The sequence below is a fragment of the Narcine bancroftii genome, chromosome 3 (assembly GCF_036971445.1).
Source record: "Narcine bancroftii isolate sNarBan1 chromosome 3, sNarBan1.hap1, whole genome shotgun sequence".
Classification (NCBI taxonomy): Eukaryota; Metazoa; Chordata; class Chondrichthyes; order Torpediniformes; family Narcinidae; genus Narcine; species Narcine bancroftii.
In genome coordinates this window covers 231,299,263-231,312,488 of record NC_091471.1, presented here as the reverse complement: position 1 = coordinate 231,312,488, position 13,226 = coordinate 231,299,263, and the positions used below count along the sequence as shown (strand labels likewise).

The 13,226-nt window shown below is 56.8% G+C and overlaps 1 protein-coding gene and 1 pseudogene across 2 annotated transcripts in view; one reads left to right on the top strand and one right to left on the bottom strand.

Moving 5' to 3' along the window:
* LOC138758233 (uncharacterized) overlaps positions 1 to 4,237 on the top strand; it is a 62,305-nt gene extending 58,068 nt beyond the window's left edge. Inside the window, exons 10-14 of one of the 2 annotated variants that reach the window (XM_069926870.1) lie at positions 1,106 to 1,175; positions 2,718 to 2,793; positions 3,215 to 3,348; positions 3,770 to 3,828; positions 3,983 to 4,237. In XM_069926870.1, the coding sequence (XP_069782971.1) occupies positions 1,106 to 1,175; positions 2,718 to 2,793; positions 3,215 to 3,348; positions 3,770 to 3,828; positions 3,983 to 4,085 (442 nt within the window). In that variant the 3' untranslated portion in view covers positions 4,086 to 4,237. Of the gene's footprint in view, positions 1 to 1,105; positions 1,176 to 2,717; positions 2,842 to 3,214; positions 3,349 to 3,769; positions 3,829 to 3,982 lie in introns of both variants that reach the window. The other variant, XM_069926869.1, reaches the window with a different exon arrangement.
* Positions 4,238 to 4,240: 3 nt separating this feature from the next.
* On the bottom strand, positions 4,241 to 12,533 carry LOC138758238 (phosphatidylinositol transfer protein beta isoform-like; annotated as a pseudogene).
* Between the last annotated feature and the right edge of the window lie 693 nt (positions 12,534 to 13,226).

Here is a 13,226-nt window from a genome sequence, read left to right as displayed (position 1 = left end):
CCAGTCCACTACACCCCTCCCTGTGTTTTAAGCCCCTCCGGTCCCCCACATCCCTCCCCCACTGATCATTAACGCCCGCTGTTCCCCTGCAACCCTCCCTGTCTTTGTAACACCCTTCGGTCCCCCTCACCCCCACCCCATCTCATTTACCCCTGCAGTTGCCCAACACCCCTCCCTGTCTCTGTAACCACCTCTGCTCCCTACACCCATCCCTGTCTCTGTAACTTCCCCGGTTCCCTCCACACCTCCCTGTCTCTATAATCCCCTCCGGTCCCCTACACCCCTCCCTTTTTCTGTAACCCCCTCCGGTCCCCCATACTCCACCCTGTGTCTGTATCGCTCCGGTCACCTACAGCCCTCTCTGTCCCTGTAACCCACTCCGGTCCCCTACGACTTCCCAGTCTTTGTACCCCCCCTCCCCACGTCTGTTTAACCTCCGCTATTCCCCTACACCCCTCCCTGCCTCTGAAACCCACTCCTGTCCCCTAAAATCCTCCCTGTAACTCTAACCCCCTCCGGTCCCCTACACCCCCTCCTGTCACCTAAACTCATCCCTGTCTCTGTAACCTCCTCCAGCCCCTACACCCCTCCGTGTCTCTGTAACCCACTCCGGTACCCTACACCCTTCCGTCATTGTAACCTCCTCCGGTCCCTTAAACCCCTCCCTGTCTCTGTCACCCCCTCGGTACCCTACACCCCTCCCTATCAATGTAACCCCCTCCGGTCCCCTACACTCCTCTCACTCTCTGTAACCCCCTCCAGACCCCTACATCCCTCCCCATCTCTGCAATCCCTCCCATATCTCCTTACTCTATCCCCCACTCTAATCCCTCCAACCTTGCCCGTAGACAGTGGGGAGACGTACAGATTGTATGGACTAAAACCCACGCAGTGAAGAATGTTCCTTTCTCTCCTGATGGGGGACAGATGTTGTGGACAGGGATTGACTCCATTCTGTTCATCGGGGAGAGAGGGAGAGACGAAAAATAGAGGGGCTGAACAGGCCTCTCAGTGGGAGGGTCGAGTGGGCCGAGGTATGAGGGTGTGGTTGGCTATCAGCTCCAACACATGGAGCCTGACATCTGTCTCTTATTCTCTGAGGCAGGTACCAGGAGCAGGCACCTGGGACAAGGAGAAAAGCAGAGGTGTCTACCCAGCAGAGTGAAGGTCCAGTGGTGAGTAATGGGACAAAGAGACGGGGAGGGGTGTAAGGGCCCCAGAGGGGGTTACAGAGACAGGGAGGGGTCTAGGGAACCAGAGGGGAGTACAGAGACGAGGGGTGTAGGGGACCGGAGGGGTTTAGAGACAGGCAAGTGTGTAGGGGATCAGAGGGGTTACAAAGACAGGGAGGGGTGTAGGGGCCCGGAGGGGGTTAGACAGGGAGGGGTGTAGGGGCTCGTAGGGGGTTACGGAGACAGGGAGGGGGGTTGGGGACTGGAGTGGGTTACGGAGACAGGGAGAGGTGTCTGGGAACAGGAGGGGTTACACAGACAGGGAGGGGTGTAGGGGACCAGAGGTGGGGTTTAGTGACAGGCAGGGGTGCAGGGGCCCGGAGGGTGTTACAGAGACAGGGAGGGGTGTAGGGGATCAGAGGTGGGTTAGTAACAAGGAAGGAGGGGTTCAGGGTCCCAGATGGGGTTTAAGACGCACTGAGGGGTGAATGGGACTGGAGGGGGTTACAGAGACAGGGAGTGGTGTAGAGGTTCGGAGGGGGCTACAGAGACAGGGAGGGGTGTAGGGAACCAGAGGGGGTTACAGAGGCAGGGAGGAGTGTTGTGGACCGGAGAGGATTACAGGGACAGGGAGGCGTGTAGAGGGCTGGAGTGGGGTGGCACAGTCAGAGAGGGGAGTAGGGGAACAGTTGAGGGGGGAGTGAATTTACGAAGACGGGAGGGTTGTAGGGGACTGTAGGATGTGGGGGGGGGGGCATGGCAGGGAAGAGGAGGGGACCAGAGTGAGGTCAAAAGTCAGAGAGTTGTGCAGGGGAATATAGAGGGTGACATGGAGGAGTGTAGGGGACCAAAAGGGGTTACAGATAAGGAGGGGTGCAGGGTACGGGAGTGGGTTACAGAGACGGTGGGGTGTAGGGGACCGGAGAGGTGTTAGTAACAAGGAGTGGTGCAGGGGCCCAGATGGGGCTTCAGAGACACCGAGGGGTGTATGGGACTGGAGGGGGTTACAGAGACAGGGAGGGGTGTAGGGAACCGGAGGGGGTTATAGAGGCAGGGAGGAGTGTAGGGGACAGGAGAGGGTTACAGGGACAGGGAGGCATGTAGGGGACCAGAGAGGGTTACAGGGACAGGGAGGCGTATAGGGGGCCGGAGGTGGATGGCATTGTCAGAGAGGAGTGTCGTGGCCAGAGGGGATTGCACAGTCAGAGAGGGGAGTAGGGGAACAGTTGGTGGGGGTGGATTTACAAAGACAGGACGGTTGTTGGGGACTGTAGGGTGTGGGGGGCATTACAGAAAAGAGGAGGGGACCAGAGTGGGGTCAAAAGTCAGAGAGATGTGCAGGGGAATAGAGAGGGCGACATGGAAGAGTGTAGGGGACTGAAAGGGGTTACAGGCAAGGAGTGGTGTAGGGGATAGGAGGGGGTTTAGAGACAGGGAGGAGTGTTTGCATATTATTCCCTCCATCTCTTGACCTGAAGACGGGGGATAAATCATGTTGTGGATGCAGAATTTGAAGGGAGCAGCTGATCTGAGATGCTGTTGCAGAAAACGCTGGAATCCTCATTGGCAAAAGAGAAGGTGAAGATTGGCAGGAAATTCTTGATGAAACATCGTGCAAAGAGTAAGCCAAACCAGAAACCTGTCCACACCGAGGCTGATCTGTGGTCAGGTGGGACATAGTGTGAAGTTCTCTCTCCCCACGTCCCATACCACACTCCCAGGGTGGGACATAGAGTGAAGCTCCGTCTCTCCCTGTCGTGTTAAGCTCCCTCTCCCCCGTCCTGTCGCACCTTCCAGGGGTGGGACACAAAATGCAGCCCCCTCTTCCCATCCTGTCACACGTTCCCGGGGTAGGACACAGAGTGAAGTTCCCTCTCCCCTCGTCCTGTCACACACTCCCAGGATGGGACACAGAGGGAAGATCCCTCTCCCCATCCTGTCACACACGAGGGCTCTGAGAACCCCTTAACCTCTCTGCCCACATTGCTCTGTTCACCCTGAGCTGACTGACACCCTCCCCCCCCCCCCACCCCCTTCCACAGACAAGAAACTGGCCCAGCAACCGTCTCAGGCGGAATCAGGATCCGAGTCAGATCGAGAGGAGGGGCATGGTTCCAGGTCCCCGCATCCCACAGACCTCACCCCGAAGAGGTTGCAGAGGATCAGGAAATCTAAAGTAAGTGGCAAGGGAGAGGGGGTGAGGGAAAGGGTGTGAGGGAAGGGGCAGGGGGAGGAGGGATGAGGGGAGAAGGCGAGGGGATGCTGGGCCATGGGAGGTGGAGCGAGAGGAGGGGAGAGGGGTCGGGAGGGGGAGTAAGGTTGGGGAAGAGAGGATGAAGGTCGAGGGGAGGCAGGGAAGGATGGGGAGAGAGCGTGAGAGCAGGTGAGGGGAGGCAGAGAGAGGGTAGATGTCAGAGGGGAGGAATCCACAGGGTCTGCGGGGCAGAGTCCACGGAGAGGAGGAACGGTCCATGTGAAAGGGGGGAGGGGTCTGCGGGGGGTTTGCAGAGAAGGGGGAGAGGTACACAGGGAAGGGGGGGGGTCTGGGTGGAATGGGAGAGGTTCCAGGGATGACTGTTTTACTGACTTTCCTGCAGGTGAAAGCAGCGGACAGGAAACGTAAACTGAAGAATCTGTCCCGTAAGATGAATGTCAGGTGGGTGCATAGCGAGGAGGGGTCCTGGGGCAGAGGGAGGGTCAGACTCTGGAGCTGAGGGAGGGAACCCGTTGGAGGGAGAAGGGGTGTGTTGCCCGGGTTGGGTGAGGACCACCCCCACTCTGTCCAGTCTGATAACCACTGTCTGATGCAGGGTGAAGAGAGTTGAGGAACAGGAGGTGGATGAAGACCCCCATCCTGAAGCCCAGGTCTGGGCACGGAGCCATCGGCCAGGTCCCCCTCCATCCCCACCCTGACAGTTGGAGTGGCCGAGGTCCCTCTGCCCATGGACTCTGTCCTTCATTGAACAACTCGCCCTCACCCGACGTCAGGGATCTCTGCCTGTGGACAGGAACCCTCTGCAGCACCCCTCTCCCTCCCCCCCACCAACATAAAGGACTCAAAGTCAGTCTCGAATTCTGTCTCTTTAATTACGGGTGAGTAATCTCCCCAAATCTGTCCCCGCCCCCATCCTTAGGATCCCCCCCACCCTGTCCCATCACGGACCCTTGCGGGGATGTCCCTGACCCAGACGGGGTGGAGATGCAGCACGTTGGTCCCACGCAGTATTTACAAGGTGTGGCCGGGGGTGGATCCTGCAGGGAGGGGCACCAGCCGCTGGAGGGAACACAAGGTCCAAGTGGTGATCCATCCATCGAGCTCCCTCTCACAGACCCTGTAGAGAGAGGGGCAGCAGTCAGGAACCGTGGCTGAGAGGGAACGGGTATGGTTTGTGTTGGGAGGAGGGGGACACGGTTGGGGGTGAGAGACAGAGAAGGGGATGGAAATGGGAAGGAGAGAGGGCAGATAGGGGAGGGGACAGAGGAGAGAGGGGAAGTGGGGAGAGTGCGGTGATGGGGATGTGGGGAGGATCTGGAGGAAGAGAGGAGGGGACAAGACTGGAAGAGAGGTTGAGTATTATGGGGTTAGAAGGGGAAGGGGGAAGGTCATGCAGGAAGGGGGAGAAGAGTGGGGAGGGTGGGCAGAAGGAGAACAGACCTCTGTCCCCACCTGAAGAGATCGATGCAGGACACAATGAGCAACTCACATTGTTTCCACATTCATTCATCCTCCGCTGACATCCCTCGCAGTGTATCCTGCTGTCGAATCTGGAACAGTTAGAGGGTCTTGTCACGTACTCTCAGGATGGGACACAGAGTGAAGCCCCCTCTCCCAGGGTGAGACAGAGTGAAGCTCCCTCTCATCCTGTCACAAGCTCCCGGGGTGGGACACTGAGTGAAGCCCCCTCACCCCCTTCCTGTCACACTTTCCCGGGTGGGACCACGGAGTGAAGCCCCCTCTCCCCCCTTCCCGTCACACACTCACGGGGTGGGACACTGAGTGAAGCCCCTCTCCCTCCCATCCTGTCACACACTCCCAGGGTGGGACACTGAGCGAAGCCCCTCTTCCTCCATCCCGTCACACACTCCCAGGGTGGGACACTGAGCGAACTACCTGCTGCAGCTCTTCCTGTGTCCTTGTCTCCATTTGGCGGATGTCTGACATGTCCATATCGATCCAATGATCCATCCAGCAGAAGAGCTGGCGGTGGAAGTTTGTGAAGAGCCGTTTCTCCTGCTGCAGAGGAAAGGAGGGGCTGTTTATAGACTGAGGGGGAAGACTTTGCCCTTTCATCCATCTCCCTCCCCACATTCTCCTCTCTCCCCTCAACCTTCCTCACCTCACCCCTTCCTCACCTCACCCCTTCCTCACCTCCTCCCCATTCTCCTCTCCCTTCACCCTCCCTCCTTAACCCTTTCCATTCTCCCTCACCCTCCCTCCATCAACCCTGTCCCTCCTTCCCCTCACCTCTGACCTCGAGAATGAATCTTTCGACCTTCCCCTGGATGCCCCACCACTTGAAGTTCACGGTCCACCAGTTTGTAGGCGCACATGTGAGGGGTTATAGGACCCTGGTGTGGGGATTTCAGACCTGGCATGGGGATGCATGCTCCTGGTATGTGTAATACTGCTTCATCAGGTCCTCCTGCAGAGGACAAGCAACAGTCAGTAGGTGAGGGAGAGCCTATGGGAGGTGGGGGGCTGAGCAGGGAATGGAGCTTGAGGAGCGGGGGACGGGAAATGGTACGGATGGGAATAGGAGGTTGGGGAACGGGCCGGGGGAAACGGGAGTGGAATGGATGGAGGGGAGGAGAAGGGGCGGGGAGGAGAGAGGGGGCGGGGGAGGAGAAGGGGGCGGGGGAGGAGAAGGGGGCGGGGAGGAGAAGGGGGCGGGGGAGGAGAAGGGGGCGGGGGAGGAGAAGGGGGCGGGGGAGGAGAAGGGGCGGGGGGAGGAGAAGGGGGCGGGGAGGAGAAAGGGGGCGGGGAGGAGAAGGGGGCGGGGGAGGAGAAGGGGGCGGGGGAGGAGAAGGGAGCGGGGGAGGAGAAGGGGCGGGGGAGGAGAAGGGGGCGGGGAGGAGAAGGGGGCGGGGGAGGAGAAGGGGGCGGGGGAGGAGAAGGGGGCGGGGGAGGAGAAGGGGGCGGGGGCGGGATGGGGGAGAAGGGGGCGGGATGGAGGAGGTGAGGGGACGGAAGAAGAATGAGGGGAAGAGGGAGGTGAGAAGATGGGAGGGGTGAAGGGACAGAGTGGGAGGGAGGGAAAGGGAAGGGGACAGAGGAGGGGGGAAGGGACGGGGGAGGGGGAAGGGAAGGGGATGGAGGAGGGGGAAGGGAAGGACGGAGAAGGGCGAAGGGAAGGGGACGGAGGAGGGGGAGGACGTAGACAGGGATGGAACAGGGGGAGAGGACGGGACGAAGGGAGAGTGCAAGGAAACAGGGTAGGAGTCGGGACGGAGCTGGGACAAAACTAGGAGACAGGACTGAGGGGTGACGCAGACGGGGGCATTTGGGATCTGGGGGGTAGTGGGGAGCAACGGTGACGCGTGGTTAATAGGAGGAACGGGAACACGGGGGGTACAACAGGGATGCGGGCGGGTAGTGGGGGTGGATGACAGGGAGAGTCTCCACCTTCCAGTTGAGGCGCAGTGGTCCACGTTCCCTCTTCACTGATTTGAATAAGGCTGGATCCTCATCACTTTTGTAATCCTGCAAATGGTGGTGGTGTTAGAGACCCCTGCAGACCCCCCCCCACCTCCTCGCAGACTCCACGCCCTTCCCTCTCCCTCCCCACAGACCCCAAACCATTCCCCCTCCCTCTCCATGGACCCCACCCCCCCACCCCATATCTTCCCCCTCCCTCCCCAACCCTTTCCCCTCCCTCTCCATGGACTCATCTCCCTCCCACGGATCCCAATCCCTCGGGCCTCAACCCCTTCCCCCTCCCTCCCCCCTGGACCTCAACCCCTTCACCCTCCCCGGACTCCACTCCCTCCCCTCCACCCCTGTCCCTCCCCACGGATCGCAACCCCTTCCCCCTCCCTCTCCACGGACTCAACTTTCCCTCCCCACCTCTTCCCCCTCCCTCCCTCACCAGGGGTCCTTACACTATTGGATATGGTGTTCCTGTCAGCAATATTGATGGGGACGACCTCCACCTCCCTCCACTCCTCCAAGGGCAATTTGTGCACCTGTCACAGAGCTGGAGTCAGAGCCAAGGTACACCTCTCCATCCCTCCCCCATCCCAATCCCACCCCCCGACCCATTCATCTCCAGCCCCACCCCTTCCCCACCCATTTGCCCTCCATGCCATGCCCCCACCACCTTATGTGCCCTCCACTCCCCACCCATATCCCAACCCTATCCACCACCCACCCCTATCGCCCCCCAGCCAATCCCTCCCCCACCACACTCACACGTTTTCCTCCATCCCGAAGTCTGGTTTGTGCACGTCTCAATTTTCAGAAGAAATTCTTCTTCATGTACTCATTCTGTGGGAGGGGAGGGGGGTGAAATTCATGGGCTGGAAGGAGACGGAGGGGAAGGAATGTTGGGGCGTGATGGGAGCCAGGGGGGGGGTGCGGTGAGGGGGAATGGCGAGTAGCGAGGGATCGGCGAGGAAGTGTGGAGGGAAGGGATCTCAGTGGGGAAGGTTGGGGAGGCGTACTCACTGTGAGAACTATTTACCATCCAATGACATGTCGCATGGAAGAGAACACGAGAAGAATCAGTGATCAACCTCATCCAGTCCCCTATACCTAGACCTTGTATTTCATCCCCACCCTCCCTCCTACATCCCTATACACCGTCCCTTAAATCCCCTATCCCATGTATCTTATTCCCTCCAACATCCCCTATCCCTGCATGCATCATTCCCTCCAACCCCACTACACCCCCTTCCACATCCTCTATGACCCTATTCCATCCCCCAACCACTCAAATCCTCCTCCGTCCCCTATAACCCATCCTGTCTCACCCACCTCCAGCCCCTCTATTGTCTCTGAAATACAACACACACAGTGCGGGTCTCTGACACACACAGTGCGGGTCTCACACACACACACACACACACACACACACACACACACACACACACACAGTGTGGTCTCTCTCTCGCTCTCTCTCACTCACACACACACACGCGCGTGTGTGCGCGCTGTGTCCACTACACAGTTCAACTCACCAGTTCGGCAGTAAGGGTAGGCATTCCATGCTTTCTCATGGACCACCAGAGCACCTTCTGGAGCCAACATTCGAATAAATTGTGGAACCTTACTGAGGAAGAGGAGAGAGAGAAGTCAGCAACTGTCCCCTTGTTTCCAAGATACAGGTACTATCACAACCCTTCACACACAGTCCCGGAGTGAAGCTCCCTCTCCCCCGTCCCATCACACACTCTCAGGGTGGGACACAGAACATTACAGCTCAGCAGAGGCCCTTCAGACCTCAATGTTGTGCTGACCCATATATTCCTTAAAATAAGTACTAAACACTCCCTACCCTATAACTCTCTATTTTTCTTCGATCCACGTCTAAGAGTCTCATTCCAGGCCGCCACAACTCTGTGTTTAAAAAAAACTTCCCCCTGATGTCTCCCCTAAACTTCCCTCCCTCCACTTTGTACACACGTCATCTGGTGTTTGCTGATCCCGCCCTGGTAAACAGGAGCTGACTGTCCACCCTATCGATGCCTCTCAGAATCTTGTCGACCTCTATCAAGTCTCCTCTCATCCTTCTACGGTCCAAAGAGAAAAGTCCCAGCTCTGCGAACCTTGCCATATAAAACTTGTTTCCCGATCCAGGCAACGTCCTGGTGAATCTCCTCTGCCCCTCTCCATAGCTTCCACAAAAGCATATTTTCACAATGGCACAGAACACCTTGGGCTTCTCCTTAATTCTAGATGTCAAGGCCATCTTATACCCACTTCGAGCTGTTCAAAGTCCTTCCTGGCTACCATGTACTTTTCACGAGCCCTTGCTGCTTCCAATATCTAATGTATGCTTCCTTCTTCCTCTTGACTTGTTGCCTGACCTGCTTTGTCATCCATGGTTCCTTTTCCCACATCTTTTCTTTGTCCCAGTGGGACAAACCTATCCTGAACCCAGCACAAGTGGTCCCTAAACGTCCTCCATGAGTCTGTGCTTTCACCCTTGAACATGTTTCCAATTAACTCTCACGGGTTCCTGCCTCATCCCATCATAACTTGCCTGTTCCCCAGTTAAACACTTTCCCAGTTTGACTGTTTATATCCTTTTCTGTAGCTATGTTGAAGCTCAGGGAGTTGTGGTCATTCCCACCAAACTGCTTCCCCACTGAGAGGTTGGCCACCTGACCAGGTTCATTTCCCTAGAACCAGATCCCATACAGCCTCTCCTCCCGTCATCTGGTCCACACACAGTCTCAGGGATCCTTCTTGGACACACCTGACCAACTCAGCCCCATCTACCTCTCTTGCAGTCAGTAGGTCCCAGTCAATATTAGGAAGTTGAACTCACCCATAACGACAACCCTGTATCTCCTGCACCATTCCAAAATCTGCCTGCTTATCTGCTCCTTGGTATCCCGAGGGCTATTTGGGGGCCTATAGAACACACCAGCACAGTGATGGCTCCCTTCCTATTTCTGACTTCCACCCCCACCGACTCAGTGGACCCTCCCTCTGCAACGTCCTCCCTTTCCGTCGCCGTGATATGGCCTCTGACCAGTAATGTTACTTCAAACCCCTCCCCCCTCCCATCCTATTCCTTTTAAAACACCTACCCCATAAATATTCATGTATAATGTGACCACCCCCCCCCCATTTTTGAGGGGAAAAAGGGGGAACATTTTTACCCCTGTGTATAATACGAACCCCTTCCCCTCACCCTCCTGAGTCGTGCTCGCATCTCTCCGCTCGTCTCCCCAGCCTCCTGAGTCACACTCGCTGTGATAGTACAGATTCTATCATCAATGTGTATATGTACATATGTACAGATTGTAGTGTAGGATGACTGATTGGCTGAGAGTGTAGCCACACCTACTGGCAGGTCTTAAAGGATTGCTCCTAGCCAGACCAGGTCATTCTGGACTGGTCAACTTACTTGTGATATGCTCCAGTCTTTTAGTTAATAAAAGCCTTGGTTTGGATCAACAAGTCTTTGGTTCTTTCGATGCGCTCTACACTTGCATCGCTCTGCTCGTCTGGCCTCCTGAGTCGCATTCATGTCTCTCCACTCATCTGCCTGCCCAGCCTTCTGAGTCATGCTCGCGTCTTTCCGCTCACCCACACGGCCAGCCACCCGAGTCACGCTGCCGATTACCACTCACCCGCAAAAATTTTTTTTTTTAATTTTACTCTCGTATATAATGTGACCCCCTATTTTTTGAGGGGAAAAGAGGGAATTTTTTTTTGCATAATACACGAATATTTACGGTAAACCCTGACACCTGCATCAGCCGATCCTGCCCTTCCTCCAGCCAATTCTCAGTAACAGCCACAGTGTTGTAGTTCCATGTTCTGATCCCCTTGATTCCTAATACTCCTAGTGTTGAAATAGACACATTTCAACGCCTCGAACTGGCTCCCTTTTATATTTTGTCCCTGCCTGTCCTTCCTCACCAGCTCAGACCACATAGCATCGTGCTTTTGTCCTTTTACCCCAATCTCTTCCCTCACATTCTGATTCCCACACCCCTGCCAAACTAGTTTAGACCCTCCCCAACAGCTCTAGCAAACCTGCCCATTAGGATATGGTCTCCTCAGTTCAGGTGCAGCCTGTCCTCTTTGTACAGGTCAGACTTTCCCCAGAAGAGAAACCATGATCCACAAACCTGAACCCTGCCCCCTGCACCAACTCTTCAGCCACACATTCACCTGCCACTTCCTGTTCCTACCCTCTCTAGTGCGTGGCACAGGCAGAAATCCTGAGATTACATCCCTGAGGTCCTGCTTGTTAACTCCTTTCCTAACTCCGTATATTCCTCTTCAGGACCTCATCCCTCCTCCTATCTACGTTATTGGTTCCCTATATGGACAATATCTAGCTGCTCACCCTCCAGAATGCTATTATCTTGATCAGAAAAGTCCCTGACCCTGGCACCTGTGATGCTTTGATTTCATTCACAGAACCTCCTATCCACTCTCCTAACCAATGTTTCCATTACCATAGCTTCTCCCCCGAGGGGCCAGTCTGTGCACCAGAAACATGACCACCACAACTTGACCGTGGTAGATTGTTCCCCTCCAACAGAATCCAAAACAGTTTACTTGTTGAAGGGAACAGCCATAGGGGTTCTCTGCACTGCCTGCCTCTTCCTACTTCCCTCTCCAAACAGTAACCTTCCTCCTGACATTTTGGGGTGGGGTGGGGGTGACTGTCTCCCTAAAGCTCCCCTCTATTGCTACCTCAGCTGCCCGAATGAACCGGAGTTCATCCAGTTCCAGAAGTAGGCCAGTCAGGAGCTGCAGCTGGATCCACATTTTGCAGGCGTAATCACAGGGGACATTTGTGTTATCCTTGATTTCACAACCACAGGATGAAGCTCCCTCTCCCTATCACACACTCCGGGGTGGGACACAGAGTGAAGTGGGTCAAAGAGAGAAGGACGCCATGGCTTGGCTGCTGACTCACTTCTGCAGGTAGTAGATTTTGTGCGTGTACTGTCCTTTTTCACCATCCTTCTCGTATGGCTCGTTCTTCAAAACTTCGATGCCGTCACCTCCGCCGGTATTCTTCTTGCTTGCCTCTGCGACAGAATACAGCTGTCCCACCTGATACTGAGCCCAACACGGAGAAAGTGTTAACTCAAGATTTCCCCATTTCTGTCACACACTCCCGGGGTGGGACACAGAGTGAAGCTCCCTCTCTCCCCATCCTGTCACATACTCTTGGGGTGGACACAGAGTGAAGCTCCCTCTCCCCCTGTCCCGTCACACACCCACGGGTGGGACACAGAGTGAAGCTCCCTCTCCCCCCCATCTCGTCACATACACCTGGGGTGGGACACAGAGTGAAGCTCCCTCTCCCCCCGTCCTGTCACACACTCCCAGGGTGGGACCCAGAGTGAAGCTCCCTCTCCCTGTCCCGTCACACACTCCTTGGGTGGGACACAGAGTGAATCCCCCTCTCCCCCCTCCCGTCACACACTCCTGGAGTGGGACAGGAGTGAAGCTTCCTCTGCCCCCATCCTATCACACACTCCCAGGGTGGGACACAGAATGTTGATCCCTCAGCACTGACCCAAGACCCTCTCAGCCAGAGCAATTTTTGGATGCAATTGAATCTCAAAAGAGATAAAAATCTAACTGACCTCCTCCACTGTGAACGGGAGAACGATGCGGCTGTGGAGAGGGAGATAGTCTTGTCACATCATCCGTAACACAGTGCAGTTCATAGACGCAGGACGCTCTCCTCCATGTCCCACTCTTCCCCGCCCTCTTTCCCTCCGTCCCCTCATCCCCTTTCCTCCTCACATTCACCCTCCCCCGCCCAACTGACACCCTCTCCCACGTCCCCCTCACCTCCCCAAACCCCTTGCCCTTCGAATCCTCTCACCCCATCCCCCCTCTTACCACAGACCCGTCCCCATCCCTCTCTCCCCCTGCGGACCCTCACCCCCATCTCCCACCCCCCTCTATCCTCCCCATCTCCCATTCCCTTTATCACCCCCCATCTCCCACCCCCTCTATCCTCCCATCTCCCATTCCTTTATCACCCCCATCTCCCACACACTCTATCCCCTCGCAGACCCACTCCTCCCCATCTCCCACCCCCTCTATCCCCCCCCGCGGGCCCTCTCCCCCATCTCCCACCCCCTCTATCCCCCCCCCCACAGACCCTCTCCCCCATCTATCCCCCACGGACCCTCTCCCCCCCCATCTATCCCCCCACGGACCCTCTCCCCCCCCAACTATCCCCCCACGGACCCTCTCCCCCCCCAACTATCCCCCCACGGACCCTCTCCCCCCCATCTATCCCCCACGGACCCTCTCCCCCCCATCTATCCCCCCACGGACCCTCTCCCCCATCTATCCCCCCACGGACCCTCTCCCCCCACGGACCCTCTCCCCCCACGGACCCA